The 21595-nt window shown below is 41.0% G+C and overlaps 1 protein-coding gene across 2 annotated transcripts in view; it reads left to right on the top strand.

Annotated features, from left to right (window-relative positions):
* The window catches only part of macrod1 (mono-ADP ribosylhydrolase 1), a 127171-nt gene that overhangs the window by 66587 nt on the left and 38989 nt on the right, over positions 1-21595 (top strand). The window contains exons 4-5 of one of the 2 annotated variants that reach the window (XM_080465000.1): positions 3564-3593; positions 18306-18422. In XM_080465000.1, coding sequence (XP_080321126.1) covers positions 3564-3593; positions 18306-18422 — 147 coding nt within the window. The remainder of the gene's footprint in view (positions 1-3563; positions 3594-18305; positions 18423-21595) is intronic. The other variant, XM_080465001.1, reaches the window with a different exon arrangement.

Genomic DNA, 21595 nt, shown 5'->3' with positions numbered 1-21595 from the left:
GCTAACTGACAGCTTAAAAATACATGTGAAAGCTTTTTTTTTCTTTTTCTGCTGAAGTCGGGAGACCTGGACATCTCCGAAGGGGTTTATGACCCACTCCAGTCTGCGAGGGTTCAGTCCAGTGCTTTTTGTTTGTGTTGCATCCCTTTACCTTCAGGCTGATTTGTCTTTTTTTTTTTTTTGCAGAATGAAAAACCCTTTCACTGTTGAAGAATTCAGACTTTAGTGGGCCTTGGGCGTGTCAGTCTTTAGCTAGACAGTGGTTCAGATTTACACAGGAGAGCAGTGTGTTTAAAGGGTGAAATTAAGTGGTGTTTACCATTAATGAGACGGGGAGCCGTGGAGAAAATGGTGAAGAATAGAGAGTTCTTGAGAAAGAAAGGCATCTGTGGGGTTTAGTTTCTCTGCCTCCTCCTAAACCAACTTACTTCTTGGTTTGAGTGCGTACCCAGCTGCCACAATGCCTCCTGGCAAACAGTAACTAAAATGAGAGTCCCCCCCCCACCCCCCATGTGTGCTCTGATGTAACTTCATAACTGTCCCTTCCAGAGTGATTATGTGCTTATCAGATTATCCTAACAGGGCCACAGCATCAAGAATATGATGCGCGAGTGGCGAAAGATTCAGAAAACACGATTTGTATGACTTTGTGTTGAGATTTGAGCTTTTCTGGAGGTGCTGCAGATGTCCCTGAGCGAACACTGCTGACTAGGCATGTTTGTGGATATGCGGGTGCGAAAAACACTCAGGCATAGCACATGTCAGATGGAGCCACAGCGAGTCGAATCACCATGGCAGCAATTTACACTCTTAAAGCGTGTGATTCGATTCAAGTAAGAAGGGTAAAAAGTTTAGGACACATTGGTCAGCCTCACCAATGGCATTGATTCTGTGTTCGCGTTTCTGTACAAACAATCTCATTATATTGTTGTTTTATTTGAGTTACAGTCATCTTTTTGTTATGCAGGTTGAAAGTCACTGCATGGTTAACTGTTTTTTGGTTGTTTTTTTTTAAAAACTGAAAGATAAATTGAGGTAGATTTCCATTCTCTTTCTTCTCACAGAGTTGTTTATTGTCCTCTGGGCTGAAGCCTCAGCATGAGTTTATTCATTAGCTTTGCAGGCAGTGTAGTTGCTCACTCTTGTTGTACCGTGCTTCTCACGACTTGTTGAGGAGACACAGCCGACTCGTTCCTTTTCCATGGACGTAGTTACACCTGCAATGCCAGGGGAACACAATTAACTCTCCGGCTGCCAAAACACGGCCAAACCGCCTCGAGTACGTGGATTAAGAACCGCTCTTGTTAAGAAATGCTGACATCAATAACAAATTATACTGTGAAGTACTTGTGTGAAAACGTGTGTCCATGGAAGTAAACAAAACTCAAAGCTTCAAGGTGCCGCTTTTTTTTTTTTATCCCTCCAGTTTACACAATTACATGTATAGATAAGGTTTTCTGAAGAGCACATTCATATAAATACAACAAATACAAACGTATTATGGACTCAGAGGCATGGTTGAGGGGATGTGATAGTTTATGAAGGCCAAGGCAACTTCTGCCTCTGAGAAATATTATGCCTTTGTATCTATTGTTTGGCTGAAGTTTATCAAGACTTCCAAGACGTATTGCCAAGTCCAGTTGACCTGATTCAATTGCTATGGGATGGCTCCCGCCTAAACAAAAGAGAACGTGCATCGGAATTACACAAGTCAGATTCAAATTAAAAACCAGGAAGCGACTGTAAGCCAAAATGAAAAGCCATTGTATATTCCTTCAGTAACGCCTGAATGACTGCACGAGTGTCTGCACAGCCTGCTCAGGGAGGCAGTCCATCCAGGGAATAGCACAAATAGACATTCGAACATGCACACATTTACCCTCTATGGGCAATACAGAGCCACCGAGTGACAAACTGCATGTCTTATCAATTGTTTGAGTAAGATGGAGAACCCTTAAAAACACCGCACATGGACAGCGAGAGCATACAGGACGTACACACAAAAGCCTCGCTGCAATAAGCAAACCAGGATCTTTTAACAATGAGACAGGCGTGCTAAGCACAACATCACCAACAACAGTCAACAACAGATCAATAAAGTAGTAATCCTCTGTGAAACACTGTTGTTTTGGCTCGTGCAACATGATATATATTTATATGTGGGCTGTGGGAAAGTGGCTGCTTTCAATTATTGATTTGTCGATTAATTATTCAGTCCTCATTAGATTTGTGAAGAAGGATTTGTGAAACGTTGTGTTTAGTTTGATTAGCAGTTTTTGACTATTCAAATTGTGATGCCCCAAATCACAGAAAAGAGGCTTAATCCCCTCAACAGAAAAGCTGAAAATTTCTTGAAAAATGGACATACGACTTACCCGTCTGTTACTTGTTGCTAGGCTGATAAGTTAATGGGCCATTAGTTTCAGCTCTGAAATGATGGCTTTGGATGCTGTGAGAAGGTGCTCAGAACTACTGCTGAATTCACCACTAGTGAATACTAAATGTTTTGTTATTAGGGCTCCAACTAACAGTTAACTTCATTATTCATTAGTCCAGAGGTCTTTAATCTGTAATACAGGCCCCGCAAGAGGGATATGGAGCTTCTTTAGGGGGGCAGCAGACCAAAGAAAAACAAAATAGCCTAATAAATATAAAGGAATATGCAAATGATAGATTAGCAGGTGCACTCATGCTTATGTGGAATCACAACTCCCCGCGCAAAATTCATAATGGGGATGTGACTATAAACCTTTCTAGATTGGTATGAGCATTGTTGAACTCTCCCAACTCTTTCTAAGTGTTTCAGTTGTTTGTTCATGAATGTGAAGACCACCCTGGATGACAGATACTCTGTTCGAATTGTTTCCCACTGTCGGATCAGTGTGCACATGTCTGTTATATTTGAGAAAACTGACAGTGGCAAAGAACGACAGGTCAAGACAGAAGACAAGACTATTCTTAAGTTCTTTTTATACACTTAGAAATAGTTGAAAGGCTCAAAGAACGTAACGTTTGCAACAGTGACCTGAATATTTAAGTCCCAGAGAAGCTGACAGAGTCATCTTTAATGCTGATGGACTTCCAGGTAAAGTTCCACTGTCACTCATGGCCAATGCCATGATGGGAAGGATCTTCTGACTGGAACTGATGATATTGGAGAAACTAACTAAGAATCATCTAAGGTCTAAATTTGAAAATATAGATAATTCCCATGAAGAGTAAAACAACATCCTGACAGAAATGGCTGTGTTTTCAGCTGCAATCTTAGAACCACTGGCGACTTATAAATAAAGCCAATTACAGTACAAATTAGTTTTCATTCTATCATTCATTGTTAGACCAATATAACTCCAACGTAAAGCATTACCTAACTTCACTTCGAGCAAAATATATTTTCCCTGACTTGGAAAAAAAAAAAAAAAACAGTTTTCTTTTCTATCCTTTTTCAGTTTATTGCTTTTGTCAGTTTCAGTTTAAAGTTGAAGGTTTGAGGCACAAGCATCACTTTAACCCACAGGTCAGCTATATTGACGATCATTTCTTCTTTCTCTTCTCTCTTTCAGCGAACAAGACTCTGCTTGGTGGTGGGGGAGGTAAGTCGCAACCTGTCTGGTACTTCGGGTTGTGTGAGTTCCCATGCTTGCCAAGCTACTTGGACGGCTCAGCTGTTATTAATGGCACAGCTTTGTGGTGCAAAATAGTCCTCTGCGGACACCAAATAATGATTAGATTCAGGTGATGCGGTGTAATGCAGTAGCCAAAAAGCGTGTGAATGTTTTATGTCCTTTGTGTGCCGTCTGTATTTTACTGTGTTTGGTAGCAGGTAGCTCTTTGTTGTAGCAGGTGTTCAAGGTGCTTTTGCATGCTGCACAGTGTGTCTGCCTGCCTGCCTGCCTGCCTGCCTGTGTGCTTGTGCGCGCAGGTGCAAAGTCAATAGTTCATAATTTATGGGTGTGGAGTGCTGTGGATATAAACAGTCATTTTTCAGTGTATTGTTGACTCAGTGCTTTGCTCCGTGTGTGTGTGATGTTGGACGTCCGCGGTTAATCGATACTCGTAATAAATCTGAACGACTAATGCAGCGGCCACATTTACTGAAACATGCACGCACTCACTGACACTCTTCACTGTGTGTGTGTGTGTGTGTGTGTGTGTGTGTGTGTGTGTGTGTGTGTGTGTGTGTGTGTGTGTGTGTGTGTGTGTGTGTGTGTGTGTGTGTGTGTGTGTGTGTGTGTGTGTGTGTGTGTGTGTGTGTGTGTGTGTGTGTGTGTGTGTGTGTGTGTGTGTGTGTGTGTGTGTGTGTGTGTGTGTGTGTTTTATTGCAAATATGGGTGCTGGTTCATTTGCCTGTGGTTATTTTCTTATTCTGCATTTGGATAAACAGCATTAGCATTTTAGACCAGTTCAGTCCGGCTGTCATTTTTAACCTTCTTATTTGCAGTTTTCTGTACGCATGAATGTATTTTGTTTTATTTTCCTACAACCCCAGTCTCCATGGTGAAATACACACTGACACACCTGCATGTGTTTATCTTGCATTCGTGTGCCAGTTTATACCTGTGGATTTGCTCGCCTGAAATGATATGTAGATCTAATCAATAGGCACAGACACACACATTATGTAGTCGAGGACCTCAGGACCTACAGCATCATTTGATGTTGTCCTTAGGTCTCTGATGGCTTTGTATAGGCGGCGCGTCTGTAGAGAGCTCTTGAAATTCTGTGTGTGTGTCTGAATTGTAAAGTGTGTTTCAGTGTAAAACACGTTCATATTGCTTTTTGCTGTTTCTTTAAAGATTTTTATATTCAGCTCAATTTATCGACTGGATCTGTATTCATTTTAAAAACATCCAATGACGGGCTGGATGAGTCTAGACGTCCAAAAGCCACCAGCTGAATTTGTTTTTTCATGCATTTCTTTGTCATTCTAGTTTCTTTCTGGCTCGGTTGATTCCTTTCATGTCTTATTGTATTTATTTCCCTCTGCACGTCTCTCTTTCCAGTTCTGTCCTTGGGGAATTGGTAAGGCAGATAGAGCCTACAGTAGGTGTTAATTAGAGAGAGGCAAAGGTAGAGACGATGGGAAGAGTGAAACAAACAAGAGAGAGGAGTGGGAAAAGATGCTTAGAGCCAGAAGACAAGAGAGACAAAGGCAGTTCGGGTCCAATAGTGTTTGTGATGCAGTCACTTGGGATAGGCAAATGCAAAAGAGGAGTCGAGTGAAATAAAAACACATCATTCAGTATGCACCCCCATTTGCCAGGATCACACTTTGCACTGCATAACTGAGTGTTCATTTATTCAGTTTTAGGGTTTTTTTCTTCCATCAGATGTGAGGCAACAAAAGGTCTTTACATTGCTTTACCACTCAGTCTCAAGAGTGCATGGGTAAATGTCATTCAGCGAGATCAAATGCACACCTGCCGACATTGTTTTCGCACTTCAATCTCGAGGAGTGCTGAGCTCAGGAAGCGCATCAACAACAAACTCAAGGGCAGGAAATTAACCTGGGTTTTTTTAAGTCCACTGGCTGCAGTTGCTCATTTATTCCAGAGCTTATCTATCATTTCAACATTTTACTGCTTTGATTGATTTTCTAAGCAGAAAAGAAAGCCCCGATAAGGATTGGAGGTGCAGTGGGACAAACATTCAACAGTGGTTTTATAGATCTCTCAATATATATATATATATATATATATATATATATATATATATATATATACATACATACAAAAACATAATGTTTAGAATTTTATTACGATTACATACCATTTAAATATCATATTGTAATGAAGATTCAAACCCTTTGATATGACACCTGCCCCTTTTTTCCCACCTAATCCTGTTTGAGATCACTTTGCATGTTCATTGGAGATCATCTGCTTTGAATAAAGCATCAGTTTAATCCCCTGGATGAGATTTGAAAAAGCACACACTCTCACAGTTGACCAGAACAAAACTCCAGAACATGAGGCTGCAGGTGCAGATTGAAGTGTTCAGAAACATTGTGAACGCACTCATCTGGGGAAGAGAAACTGCAGCACTGAAACGTCCCAAAAGCATATAGGCATCTGTAAATCTTAAATGGCAGAGCTTTGCAGCAAATCAGGATTAGCCCAAAACGGGTCAGCTGGGCTAAACTCAACAATCGGAGGCAAAAGGCTGCTGTAAGAGAGGTGGCCAAGATCTTAAAGGTCACTGTGTATAGGTGGAATAACTTTCTTGAAGTGTATTGCTTAGTGCAGCGACTCATCCAATCAGGGCTTCATTGCAAAGCGGCGCAATAGAAGTTTCCCCTCAGTAAATGACAGAGGAAGCCTAAAGCACTCCGAAACAAAATGATTATCTGATCTTACACATCAAGTCTAAACATTATGCCTGAGGAAAACTGCCCGAGCGCCATACCAACAGCAAAGCATGGTGTTGGCAGCATCATGATTTTAGGGCTGTGATTTAATCAGGCACAGGGAGCCTGGTCAGGGTTGTGAAACTAGGGATATCGCTGTGCATCAGAGCTCTCGGGACTTCTGACTGAGCTGAAGAATCACCTTTAAAGAACAATTGACATGAAACACATAGCGAGAACAATGCGCAGATTTTCCTGGACCAATCCAGTGGATGAATTTGAATGGACAAGTCAATGATGAGTCATAAACCCAATCAAATATCTCTGTCTATATCTCCTGTCCTCTTAGAGAAAGCCTGAAAATTAGTAGTAGTAGACTTGAAGATTTAAGAAAAAGAAGGATTATTTAATGGATGTTTCATCATAATTGGGTATTGAATGATGGGAGATGAAGAATTTCAGTAATTTATTAATTTCTTATATTACGCTCCAACTTAAAAATAAATATCTGGGAAGCTTGAAACTTGATACACTTATTAGATGTACTGTATATGAAGAGTATCTGTGGGTGTTATTTTTGAATGACTGCCTTTCAAATTGTTGGCGCCAGGACAGATTTGCCTTCTAGGTCACCATATGTCAGTGTGTACCTTTGGGATGTGTGGCGCTGCACGGAAGTGTTTGTCCGCAAGGTTTTCGGCCTCAACTGAAGTTTCTGACGCTGAAATGAGTGAATAGCTGATGAACTCCTGTGGCCTCAAAAACTAAAAGCTCTAAGCTCAACCGAACGGAATACATTTAAACTCTGAAATAGTGTGACTATTAGTGTGTAAAGTGGACAGGTCATGTCTGGCCAGTGCTCAACCTTCCTAATAAGAGCAGCATTCGGATATAGTGTTTGTACGGATAAATCCCTGCTATCTCCCAAAGTCCCTTTATTAAAAATCTGCTTTGTGGACTCTTTGCTTGAGCCCTGGCAGAAAACTACTTTCTGGTACTTCAGCCAGGGCAAAGAGACCCACCTGATGTGGCCAGCTCTGAGCTCTATCTAAACTTTAAAAGTACTTTGCCTCAAATACGGGTCTGCTTATTCTCCTGGCCTGTGCTTTTATAGTTCACCTCCTCAGGCAGATAGCCAGGGCTGGAAGTGTTGCTGGGCAGTCTCGTGTGGCCCGGCGATGAACAGTTTGTTGTATTTCTCAGGTATCTTCACCACACCTCTTTGTCGCTCTGATAGCAGACTGAGAGCTCTGTCGGTGCTGCCTTGGTCGTGGCCTGCAGTCCTCTGCTCGTTGGAGGATATTGTCCCTGGTGCTTGATGGTTTTCACACTGATCTTTTTACCGGGCTGCTGAGGGATCACTGCAGATATGTGCATTTATTTTCCCTCCAAACCAACTGGAGCATATCTCCGTGATATTTGATGGTTTGTTTGTTTTTTTGGCTATGAAGCAGTTTGATTTGTTTTATATTAGTGGCAGAATTCCAGGTGGATATGGTCTTGAAATAATGAAAACATTTTTCACCATCTTTTTTTCTGCGATTGTGTTTTTACATTAACAGTAAAATAGGGTTGAAACATCTGTTTATTTTTTATTTTTATATTCTTTGTTTTCTGATTATTTACTCAGAATTCTATGATACAGAATTCCAACACTGTTTATTATCAGAGTGTGAGTATAATATCCTGATGTATTAATCTGATTTAACAGGCCATAAGAAAAGTGATGTCTTTAATCAGGTAGATTTGTTTGGGATTGTGTGCTCTTTTCTGATTTAACCTCCTAATGTTGAATACTTCGAATCCTCATATTTTCAATAGTCCTACAATAAAACACACTTTTATGTAGTGAGTCTTTTTTTCTCTGTCATTAGACTACAATAATTGGGATGGGTTACTTTTTCTAACATGTAGATTACCAATAATCAGAACTATAAGTGCACTCGCTGCCGCCAAAGGAACTGCACATGCTTTACAATCACTGGCTTTAATGAGAAACAGGCAGATCTGATAACACTCAGCGAGCCACGCTTGAACAAAATAATGTCCTAATGTCAACAAATCTGGCATATTGTCATCATCATTATAGATTTTTTTAAAAGCTCTATATTAGATTTTGTATCATTAATGAAATACAGTGCAGCCCTGGTGTGAAAGCGCAGCTTGTAATTCCAATATTAAATGATGGTTTACAAACTGTGGTGCTGATCCTCAGCTGCTTCCACACTCCTCTGAAGCCAACATGCATTTCCTTTTGAGTGCTTGACTAGTGTGTTCATAACGGTTAGGAAATTGAGTGTTTAACATTACACACTCCATCTCGTAGTGTCCATTTTAAATGTGCAGCAGAAAAGGAGAGAAACCAAACACTTCAAATCCAAAGTGATATATTATTGGCTCTGATAGCAATGTATTTCAAACATCCCATTACATAAAATAATTTCAATTCTCTGTGTGAAACTTGAGCCAACAAAGTGGTGATGATGACATCTACTTAAATGTACAATAGCAGTATCCAGAACCAATAACTCATAATGTAATGTGATGCAGTTGTTGGTTCTTTAAGAGAACACATGATATAATTTAGGTAAAATTTCCAGATGAGTTACTAATTGCATTTATCTTGTAGATAAGTCAACACAAACCCATTGATTTGATTTGAATGCTTGACAGCAGTTTGCCTAAATGGTAATATAGCTTCAGAAATTAGCTGAATTTAAGAGTGAACGGCAATTAAAGCTAGACATGGAAGCTTTAAATCAAGATAAACTCGAAAAAAATAAATGTATCTGTATACACTGTCATAGCAAATCATCTGATTTATATATCTAGATTTCTATCTTTCACCTGTCAAGACATGCTGCACTTTCATAATAGAAATTTATAGTTTGAACGGAGACACACAGACACAGACAGTGGCGTATGAGATCATGCTCCGTCTGCTGGGACATGGAGGACAGGAACAGACGTGATGACACGGCCTGTGTACGATTGGTTTAGTTGTTTTTAGATATCCTGAGTCAGTGTCCGACATGAGTTTGGTTCCAATTCATTTTTTTTTTTCATTTTGTGAAACAGCAAAAAAATAAACAAACACAATTCTTGCAGAATTTTATTTAGAATTTTGTGTGAGCTGACATCTATAATCAATCCTGAAAAACAGGAATAGGACATGATACCCGGTGCTGGAAGTCTCTCGTCTGTGTCTGCAGCCCTCGCTCACTCCGCTTCCTCCTCATCTGGATGAAGAGAAAAATGCGGGCGGAGGATAGGCTTGTCTGCTTGGCTTCGAGAACAAATGAACAAGAGAGCATGTATTCTGAATGAAGGAAGAGAGCAGAAGATTGGTTTTGGGGTGTGGAGATGAGACGAGAGGCAAGAAGCACTTAGTGTTCCACATGCAGACGGTGCTGACAGCGCCGCAGCCGCATACATAAATTTTTCCCTTTCACTGTTGTTACCAACAACCGTCGTGTGTGTGTGTGCGTGCGTGCGAGTACCTTTTCATTTACTTTCACATATTTCACACAAGGGGGGGTTTGCACTTGTTTGTTTACATATACAGTTGCACATATAGACCTGCGTGAAAAGCGGTGTGTATGTTTGTGCGTCCATCCACCACTAGACCCGTCCTAAATGTTGCCTTGGCAACAAGCTGACTGAAGTAAATGAGTGTCCCAGCTCTACTGAGGGATTGTGGGAAAGCAATATGCCAGCGTTCCGCCCCATTAGTTTGACAGACAGCCTGTTTGGCCTATAAGAGGTCAGCTGACAAGGGCAGCAGTATTAGTATTCCATAGGAGAGATATTGGGATTGGTTTTACTCTAATGCCAATCTACCTGTGAGTGTGTGTGTATGAGTGTGTGTGTTTTTCTTAGGAATGGGTGGTTGTCAGAGTTAAAGCGTGTCCTGGCCTATAACGTTGCAGGCACTTGTGTGTGTGCTTATGTGGTTGTTTGTGTGCCCTGCTGGGGGTTGCAGGCTCCTTGCCAGGTAAGCATATCACCAATTATCACTTTGCAGCTCCTCGCGGCCATCCATCCCTGCCTCCCCCAGAGTGGGTCAATACAGAGACTGCGAGGGAGACGTGATAACACCCAAACTGGTCAGCCGCCTGCTTCGCTGGCAACTCACTTGTCTATATCAGCCAAAACAGTGATGCCATCGTGGCGTTTTTTTTTTTTTCCTGCGTCCGTCCATGCATCGCGTCCTTTCAATCCATCCTCCTTCCTGAATCCCTAGTTAACATTCATCACTTCCCCTTTTGTTTTTAGCCTCGCCCTCTTTCTTCACTTACTCTCCTTTTTACTCTTGATCCCCTTCCAATCCCATTTCTCTTTGTCCTACTGTGCTCCTCAATCTCCCGCGTTGTCTTTCTCTGTCTGTGTATGTCTCTCCATCCCACCATTTTTTTGTTAATCATCCAGCCGGATCTTTCATCCCCTGAAACGCCGAGCTCCTGTTTGCAGAATACGTTTCTATTTTGTATGGTAATGAAGGCTAAATAATGAATGTTGTTTTTAATATGGAAATGAGTTTGACACCTCTTAAAATATTTTTGTCCCAGTATCTGGTAATATAAATTAAATTCATGACTAATTCATTATAATGTGTTGATGTCTATCGGTGGCATTAGGTCCAACCAATTATATCTGATTGTTGAGTAGTTCAGGTGCTCCATTTGCATTTGACAAAGTCAGTGAAGTATGAACAACAAGTATCCTTTGACACCATACGGACGGTAATGCTGTGAGGGCTTTCTGTGTCTCACTAAATGAAGGGACACATTAGTTCTGATGCACGGTACACTGTCCTGAGCTCGTGTGACTCTTATTTATACAGTCGGGAAGTAATTAGTTGTGAAAATATTCTAAACACATGTAAATGGTGCAGTACAGATGCACTGCGCAAGTGGCAGACCTCCCTAATGGATATAAGCAACAGCAAACACAGCCAGATCACATCGGTAGAGAGTTATAGATTCATTTTAGAAATGTTGTATGGTTTTTATTCAAACTTGTAAAGAATATACTAAACATTAAAGCCACAGTTGATATAAAGCTAAGTATGAAAAATGTTAGATGTTGCAACTTAAATTAAAAAAAAAAGTAATAAATGAAGAAAAAAAAAAAATATATATATATATATATATATATGTGTGTATGTGTAAGAAGTGTAAGAAAATACACCAAATGCTTCAAATATTTAATCATAGTATAACAAGTTGTTGAAGAAAAATAATACAGATTTATATATACACTAGATTGGATTCCACAAAAGTAAAATATTGTGTCATAACAGATCGTTGATTTGATACGAAAACGGTTTGACAATAAAGAGACGAAAAAAACAAGATAATCTACCTTACCCGATCTTTTAGCATGCTAAATTGTTGTTTTTTTGGTGTGAAACTGTGTCGCAAAACTGCATTGAGTGTGTTTTAATAGGTAGCAGGCAATTTGCGAGTAATTTCAGACTGCTGTTTTTAGAGGCTCCATGAGGCTGAACTCTGGAGCAGTGGTAATTTGGGCTGCACAAATGTCAGCAGGCTAACATGCTCACAATGATAATGATACAGGTTCAACTTTTACCAGCATTGTTAAACATAGAATGTGTTGAAGTTTGCTGAGCAACAAAAAACATGTGTGGAGCAGGTGAGAACTATAGCCTTTTATACTGCACCCAATGCAATCCTTAGAAATATAAACCCCAGACTGGATTATGTGCCATTTATAGTCTTTCGGAAAACATTAAACTGACCAAATATCAATATTTGCACCTTAAAAATGAAGGAAATTGGAAATTAAATCTCCATGCAAAGATTGTCTACACACCTTTTGAAGATCACAAACCTACTATGCATTGTTTTATCTGCAAAGTGTTTTATACTGCGTCTGCAGCCAAACAGGAGCTCCCAGTGTGTATTTGAAAAAATGAAAATTCTGTTACTTGCACTGCTGTTCACGATGGATATGTTGAGCCCGTCCGCCTTTAGAATTTATTTAGATTTCAAGGTAGATGCATGAGTCAGGTGGTCTGAATGGGAGGAAGACTGTATTCTTTGCCAAAGCCTGGTGGAAATGTTACAGCAGTATTTATATAGCTTATTCTGGGATCATCATCAGTTCTTAATCATTACCCTTGAGGAAAAAGGAAAATACTCAATCTAATCATTAGCTCTATAAATAATGAAATCAAGGCAGTTGACAAATAAAAATGGTTTTCACTTCGTTACTGGTGATTTTAACCGATTCCCAAACTTATAGCAGTGACTTTATATTGAGCTATCGCTGAGAAATTACACATTGCATGAATATTATCAAAGATATAATAAAGTATCCTCTGTGATAAAAGTTTAACATGTCCGGGCAATCCATTGTAAGTGTTGGCGCAAGTAACAACCACAGGCAGTCCACAATAAATTGCCATAAGACGCTAGACTACACTGAAATTCAACAGCTGCAATTGAATATGCAGGAATAAATGCATAACAATTATTAGCTTTTTACATTTTTGAATAAAATATTTCACCTCGAAAAATGGATTTCAATGAACCAATTTGCTTTTTCGCGGCATGGCCAGATGGACTCCACTGATAAATGTCTCGAGAGGTGACGCATGGTATTGATGTCTTGGTCACAGGCCATCCTTGAGCACTAATCCACCTGCATATGTGCCTGCCCTGGAAAAGTACTGCCTGTGCAGCTTTACTTCAAATGCATCTTTCATTTGCACTCCCCTCTGCTCATGAATTCCCCCTTCATGTTTCTGGCTGCATTGAAGTGACAGAACAGTGTCTGAATCTACTCAGTTGCACGCAGTGTTCATGCTGGGCTATTACATCGGCTCCTACAGAGGCAGAAGACACCACACTCTGAAAGACAGAAAGAAAGAAAGAAAACCCACTGGCATGGTCTGTTTTCTGTGAACGCGATGAGAGGGAAAGTTTGTCTGCAGTGGAGAGGTGGCAGTCACGAAGGGGCGACAGCAGCGTGTTTGTTGTTGCTTCTGACTGTCCAGAGAGCCCAGTTCACTCTCTCTCATCAGCATTTGTCAAGGACCAATTGAACTTAAACATGAGAACATTATCAAGTTCAGTGATTCATGTGAAAGCAATTTCTGCTTGGTTTTAACTGAATTGAGTCTGTTTTCAGCTGAACAAAATGTATTGGCTGCAGTTTGTATTTGTTCGCGTTACCAGGGACCCTGCAGTCCCAAAATCAAATACAGTGTCTGAATGGATGTTAATTATTTGGATACAGTCAATGTGTGCAACTCAAAGGTGTATATTTATAATAAGAGACCACATCTGTGTGATGTTGAGCCTCTTTATTGTTGTCGTGCAACCTGCGGGCAACTGATTGACTACAGCAAAAAATGTGAATTGTAATTCATACAGAGGCTCTGGATTAGGACGTTACACACAGCGGCTCTTTTCAGTAACTCATTCATGACAATAATGAGTCAACCACATCAACACCAGGCCAGATTCCAGGCCGTCCCTCTGGTCCCACCTCAGATGTACGAGAACAAATGGATCAGCCTTCAGAAACAAGGCTTTAATCTGGCTTCACAGATTACACATAGGTAGAATATGAACAAAGAGCCTCTGGGAACAGCCATGTGAACTCCAGCCCTCCACCCCCGGTGGTGAGGCAGGCACATTTAGCTGCCTGAAGAGAAAGAAAAAAAGGTATTGTATGCACACAGGAGTAAGTCCAACAATATGACTTTTGGGCCTCTGCTGTTGCCAAAAAGACTAAATCCTTCAGCTTGGTGACAAGAAATGCAGAGCCAATAACAGCGACTTCATGCATAAGCTCTGGCTTTGGGGACCCCCGGGCCCCGGGGCCTGGTCCCAGTAGGTTCGGTTGGTAATTCATCCATATAATAACATACAGGCATCAGCCACACTGAGGTTATTACACTCAGCCATTAACTGTCTCCCAAACTGTTTCTTTTTTTCTGTTTTCAGGCACGTGTTACTTAATCATGACATTCAGCTGTATTTAAAGCTGCAAGTGCACTCATGCATATTTGCGCGCGCGCGCGTGCGTGCGTGCGTGCGTGCGTGCGTGCGTGCGTGCGTGCGTGCGTGCGTGCGTGCGTGCGTGCGTGCGTGCGTGCGTGCGTGCGTGCGTGCGTGCGTGCGTGTGTGTGTGTGCGTGCGTGTGTGTGACTGCGTGCAAGCTTCAGTGTTCATGCTTTTCAGCTGCGTTTGCAACCATGCACATCTGAGTGTGGGAGCCTGGGAGCAGAGCAATAGTCAGGTCACAATGCAATGCTGTGGCTTCAGGCTATACAGTCCACTCATAAGAACAAGAGAGAAAGGTCACTTTTCCTACATAGCTGTGCGCGCGCACACACACACACACACACACACACACACACACATATCAATGCGTCTTCCAAACATGAACTATTAAAACAAAAGCAGTTTGTTGGTTTAGATTTCACTTCAATTTTAATTTTTTTCCTCTCTTTTGATTCTGTTTGTCGCGCCTGTTTCCTTATCTCACTCCAGACTATTTTTACATCTGCTGCTCGCCCTTATTCCCTTCCTTTCCTCCCTACGTCTCTTGGTCTTATCGCACTCTCTGTCAGAGTACAGCTGCTTTTGAGTTTGTTTGTGCGCGTCTATTTATTATAGTTGTGTGCGTCAACATGTTTTACACACTCACAATATGAGGAGGCACAAATTGAGTTCGGATAAGTAAAGTCATTAAACCCTTTAAGTGGGTTTGGTTAATTTTCTGCAGGAAATAAAACGATTGTCAATACAACACCCTGGAAAAGCATGAATACGTAAGGCGAGTGTGTGTGTGTGTGTGTGTGTGTGTGTGTGTGTGTGTGTGTGTGCGCGCTCGCCCTGAGGAAGTAGCCATTGCTCACAGCTCGCCTGTCACACCCTCACACTCGTGCTTCAGTCACAGTGCAGCCCGGTTCAACATGGCACAGCATGATATGGCACACTACAGCTCAGCACCGCATGCAATATGCCAACTTTACACAGCAACGTTCAGATAACACCAGACCCCCGCCCTGGAGACACTCAGTTTGGCGAAACCCACTGCTGGAACAGCTGCTCCGCATACAATCAGACAGAGATAAGAACTACACTGAGCCGTGACATATGGACGTCTGCTACTGTACTATTTCCGCAAGTGCTGACAGGTCTCGTGGCGCAGTGATAAACCAACTCTTGACAGATGTGTTTTATTCTGGGATAATTATAAATGGTTTTACCCCCGCATCTTACATCAGTAATAACCTCCGTATTCCTTCAAAACATCAGCCACAGCTGGATTTCACAAGACAACTTTTGTAGCTGACGGCTAAATTACACATCGTTAACACTATTGTTATTGCTTTAATATGTAGTCGTTTCACTCTTTCCTTCAACAGGATTTAGAGAGCATACTTACGATTTTTGTTTTCTTTACTTTCCCCGGGGGAGATATAAATGCTTCAGGATAATGTTGCTTTGCCTTGCTTTTTCTTCAAATGTATAAAAAAAAACCACTATAATTGTGTCCGACAAGCAAGTGTTTGTGGAAGGCTGAGGACCAAAGGTGGCTGCTCAGAGCTGACTTTGACACCGCTGCTTGTTTAAACTCAGTTAAGTGAGGGAAGCATTCGATTAAAAATGAAGGCGAGAAGTTGCTGTTGACCTTTACTTCTTTAGCTGAGGCTACAAGGTTTCAAGTGCCACAATATTTTCATTTTTTCATTATTATTTTTGCTGCTAATTCTCAATACTATCTTGTTAAGAAATATTGTGTGAGGAATTCAAATAAAAACTCTACAGATGTGATTTGATTCAGTCAAATAACATGACCATCATGTTCAAATTAACATGTTATGATCAGTAACTATTGGCATAACACAAACATATAACTTGACTTTTTAACAAAGGCAGCAAGATATTGGGAATATGACTTTTTCTACATAACTTGATGACATGCATTTTTTTTTACGTTAATTATATTCTCTACTCTGTTATTTGATGATTTTTCAAACATGAGCTGGATTTTTATTACCATCTCTATAATGCGCTGGTAACCAGTCCTGTTTTGATAATTACTGCATCTCCACAGTCCTCGGTGCTAGTCTATTTTAATCTGGTCTCTGGTCAAAACAAATTACAATTGTTCTCCTGATTTAGATTTTTTGAAAGTACGGTGAAAATAAAATTCAATCAGAACGATAAGTCACATTTATGTTATAAAACACCTCCATATAATGCCATTATTGTACACGTAGGTTTGTTAAGTACTAGTATAAGTGACAGTTGTACCTATGGGTTAAGGTTGTCCGCCGTGTGACAAATGAATGACTTTTAGTTGATCGTACTGAAGTGAAGAAACTCTGTTATCATCTGCTGTTGAGCGCTGATCGATCCCGCTCCTTGAGGTTCAAAGACATGTTGCTGCAGGCGTTCGGTGAACTCAAAGCAGTGTTTTCTACGCGCACTTCCAAGCAAAAAACACAACTTCAACACCTGGTAGCATTTCAGTTAAACCCTGAACTGACAAATGTGTGGAAGTTTTGAGGTTTCTGTCGACGTGCCGTTTAAAAAAAAGAAAAGGAAAAAAAAGAAAAGTGTATCAGTCTTGAACTGGAAAAAAAAAAATCCTATGTGTTGTGCTACAAGCTCCATTGCTCACCGAGTAATGTGTGTCACAATGAATGTACCATGTAGTTTTTTTTTTTTCCCCCTATAGGAAAATACATATCCGTCAAAAATAGCATTTAGGTGCTATAGTGTTGTCCGAAGTGTTCTAGTGGGGACAAACTCAATGGCTGAGTGGTGTGAAAGCGTACAACCTCTGTTAAGAAATCTCCAATTTGAAGAGATCTCTCAGTGCGCGTCAGTTCCTCTGCTGTTTTTCTTTTGGCTCTGCCATTATACTTGATACCGAGGTCCTCTAATGTAGGACTAAAAAGCCTCTGATGAAAAAACCAAAACAATCCTTTAATGCACAATGCCCCCTTTTCTTTGAATAAGTCCCTTCTGATCCTATTTTGTTACTTAATTTTCTTTCCTCTTTCTTACAAAACAAATTAGCTTTCGTAAATGTGTTACTAATTGCATCATTATGTGCTGTTCCTCACAGGATTTTAAAGATGTACCACTGCTGACCAGCAGGAGAAGCTCACAATTCACTGCGTTGCCCTGAGAAGTTTATGTTTAGGTTATTTATACAGAATATGTATATATATATATGTGCGTGTGTGTGTGTGTGTGTGTGTGTGTGTGTGTGTGTGTGTAGAACATCAGGGCTTGTTGAATTAAATGAGTCATTTTCTGGTGATTTAGAAAATGCCAATTTCCACTTTCTTGAGTCCTTAATGTAGCAAATGCAAATAATAAAACTGTTCAAATCTTGAGAGTCTAAATATTAACTTTGAGGAAATTGGTCTGACTGTGAGGGGTGTAAAGATTCTGACTCGAAACTGTAATTGGCACAGCTGTAAAATTGCTTTTACTGCATCATTGCCCCCCCTGAAAATGAACACAGTCACGGCCTTTAGATGTGGTGGGGATCAAGGATAGATACAGATTTCTAAATATTATGGAGATTTATGAAAATTTAATTAATATAGACTAATTGACCAAGAAGTCAAAGTCAGCTGAGTCCTTAATAACACATTAAATCAAGTAATTAACTAAGGCAGTAGCCCTAAAATCCATTTAATAGATTGACATGGAGTGAGACAGATACTTTGAAATATGACAAGAGGAAAAGTTCCCCACCTGCGGAAAACTGGGAGCTTATCAAAGTCATCACTAGTGCCACCATCACCCAGATCCTTCAACACTAAGCTTTGATTCGGGTAAATACGTCTGCTGGACCGCAAGCATGTATTCGACTGCAGATTGTAGACAACTGGGGGAAAAGAAAAAAAAAAAACAAGTAGGCAAACTCTGACATTGTGCTGTTGTTTCTTTTCCAGTGGACGGAGCGATCCACCGCGCAGCAGGTCAATACCTGAAAAAGGAGTGTGCCTCCCTCCACGGCTGTGAAACCGGCGAGGCCAAGATCACCGGCGGCTACGGTCTCCCAGCTTCATGTACGTACCAAGATAATATAAGCTCAACCTTACATTAAAAAAAAAAAAACAAGGGTGTAAAAAATAAACCATGTTTGGTCGTCCAGATGCACCGCAGGACATTTTTACCCTCCTTCTCAGTAATTCTGGACACGAATTACAGTAAACGTTTTCCCCTGAGACGACTCAAAGTACACCTGTTCAAACACGAGTAGAAAGTCATACGTACCCATAATAATGTCGCTCACTGCTTTCCATTCATAGCAACGTAAATGACATTCAGTTATTAAGAGCCACTTCACTGGAGTGTGTTTAATGTGATGAAACTGAAGAGTCGGCACGACAGAAAACACTTCTCTGGTGCTTTGGTTAAGAAACACACATAAAAACCTTCTTTTTTCTGTGGATGTCTAAAGCGCAGCATGTGACTGCCGTTAGTGTCAGTGTTCAATTGTAACGGAAAACTTAATAGCAGCAACTACATCGAATCACGATTAAAGCACTGAAATCAAGTCTTAATCCTCAAAGTATAAACTAATCATGATTCCATCCATTATGAACAAGGAGGTTTCGGTGATGATGTGGTTTTTAGTTCTAATAAGTGTCAAGAACCAAATCATCCATGTTTTTTGCCCAAAAGATAAACATCTTCACTCTGTCCTGGCCTTCGATGGGAGCGTAGTCAGCGTTCGTTCAGATGCTGCAAAGATTCAGCGGGATTTAGGGGCCCCAGCAGGCAATGTTGTTCCGTTTCTGTCTTTATCAACTGGTTTGTGACAAATATTGTGGCACACACATTTTCTTTTGTTATTGTTTTCTGTTTTCTTACCTTTTTACTGTTTCAACTTTCTTTTGAAAGTCCTCTGTCCCCACATGCACTCGCATCATCCTCAGATCAGCTACCTGCTTTCTTCTACCAGCTGAGAAATCACTGTTATAGTCTCCATTCATCTGTAAGCGTCATAAAAACATCTAAAACCATCCCAAGAGAGCGGAAATTGGTTTAACTTTTAAGACCACCAGCCTGCAGCGGTGATCCCCAAGCAGACGCTAGCATTTACACAATTGTCCCTTTACGCTGTGGTTAATATTCTGGAGAGCTCAGGGTCCCAGTGGTGTGGAGGGAAAAGTCCATTGTTAAAAAAAAAAAAAAAAAAAAAAAGCGCTCTTTATCATTTTGAATATTCTATTCTGCTGTTCATATGACTACTGAGGTGTGAATACTACTGGCTATTCTTTGAGCAGGGTACCTGTTAGTGGGTGGGATGTACGTATCAGGCAGCGAGTGAATATTTTGTTCTCAAAGTTAACAATGGACGGCAGTGAGGACTTGAGCAAGTCTGACAAGGGAAAGATGGTGATGGTTAGAGGGTCAGTGCTTCTCCAAAACTGCACCTTTCAAAGGCCATTAATGGAGTGCAGTGGTCAGTATCCATCAAACGTGGTCCAAAGAAGGAAAAGTGGTAAAGTGGTGATAGGGTCATGGGCAGCCGAAGCTCACGAGTGCTGGTGAATTGTCTGTGGGGAGGACACTGACATTCATATTCAACAGACAAGTGAACATGGGTCAGAATGATGCAGAGGCTCAGGCTGCTTTTGATAGAAATGTGTCAGAATATGCAATGGATTGCAGTTTATTTCATATCTATCAGCACTTTGAATTTCCGGGACACTTTGCAGCCCACAGACGGACGGTCAAGGTCTTGAGGTACGTTAAGTATTACTATCTCCTTCAACTTCTGAAGGTGGTTTATTTTTGGTTTTGGTTTTTAATTGTGTACCTTGAGAATGCTGTGTTTCATTATGAATTTTTGTCAAATAAAGATTGATTTATACATTCATGTATGGAATATTTAAAGAGCAGTCAAATAGTGAGTAAAGTACTTTGAGAGGCTGCTGCATGTCTGCTGTACACCACAGCTTTCTTTGCAATAAATACCTAAAACAAAAACAAAACGTGACCAAAACTTATATCTTTACTTTTAACCACACTTTAAATACCAAAGAACTGAAAACTCCACTGACTTTCCTCGCGGAGATCAAAGTGTTTTCACAGGTTTGGGGCGATACAAACACACATTCAACGAAAGTTGAATAAATCCATTAATGCCTCCGGTTGGATATTCACACAATTGGATAAGTTACCCAAAGTGATGATGACATCGCCTAAGTCAGCATTGCTTGTGGTTACAAAGAGAACGCCGTAACGTGGGGCTGCATACTTAATAAGTAGTGTGATGCTAAGAGGTATAACTGATGCGGTGTTCGAGCTTTGTATATCATAATGGCCACCCAGGTTTGTGTGCCTGTGCCAGTGTGTTTGTGCGAGCGGGCGATTAAAGCAACACTGAGACTGTGTGATATCAGCTTCTGGTTCCACGGAGAGTTTTAAGTTCACAGTGGCAGAGAAGAGAATAAAGGGAAGAAAAAAGGTGGAGAGAGAGAGAGAGAGAGGCGCTGATAAAGGCGAGCTGTAGGCAGAATGGAGAGCAGCGGTAGAAGAGATAAATAAGGCGAGGGAGTGGAAGAGAGGGGGGAAAAAATAAACGGAGCGGCATGAGGGAGAGGAGATACGTGAGGGGAGCAGAAGACAGGAGGGAATTAGGGGGAGATGAGTTCTTACATTGTCTGTTCTTCTTTGTTGGTTCTCTTGTATAACTTTGAGGATGTTGGGGGTGATCTTTGTGCGTGTGAGTCGATGGTGACGCGTGTCGCCGTGAGTCCTTGCGTGATGGTGCGTCAGTTGTGTGCAGGTACTCAGTCACACACAGTCTGGAGCCCATACATGTGCGCTACTGTTTATCATTGTGCACGTTGTGCAGCGCGCGGTGTATCAAGTGTGTACAGCCAGAGCCGTCTGTCAGGTCCTATCACTCTTGTTACCTGTTACTCTGTCAGCATGAGATCTGTGTGACTGACATCTTTCTGACTCACTGAATGACTAACTGCCTGTGTGTGTGTGTGTGTGTGTGTGTGTGTGTGTGTGTGTGTGTGTGTGTGTGTGTGTGTGTGTGTGTGTGTGTGTGTGTGTGTGTGTGTGTGTGTGTGTGTGTGTGTGTGTGTGTGTGTGTGTGTGTGTGTGTGTGTGTGTGTGTGTGTGTGTGTGTGTGTGTGTGTGGCTATTACCCAGCGTGCACTATGGAGACTGACTCTTTCCTTCTAGACAAAATATTAAGTCCCAAGAATAATTCAGC

The sequence above is a fragment of the Lipophrys pholis genome, assembly GCF_963383615.2.
Source record: "Lipophrys pholis genome assembly, chromosome: 6".
Lineage (NCBI taxonomy): Eukaryota > Metazoa > Chordata > Actinopteri > Blenniiformes > Blenniidae > Lipophrys > Lipophrys pholis.
The sequence above is the reverse complement of the archived record's forward strand: the minus strand, read 5'-3'. Positions and strand labels throughout refer to the sequence as shown.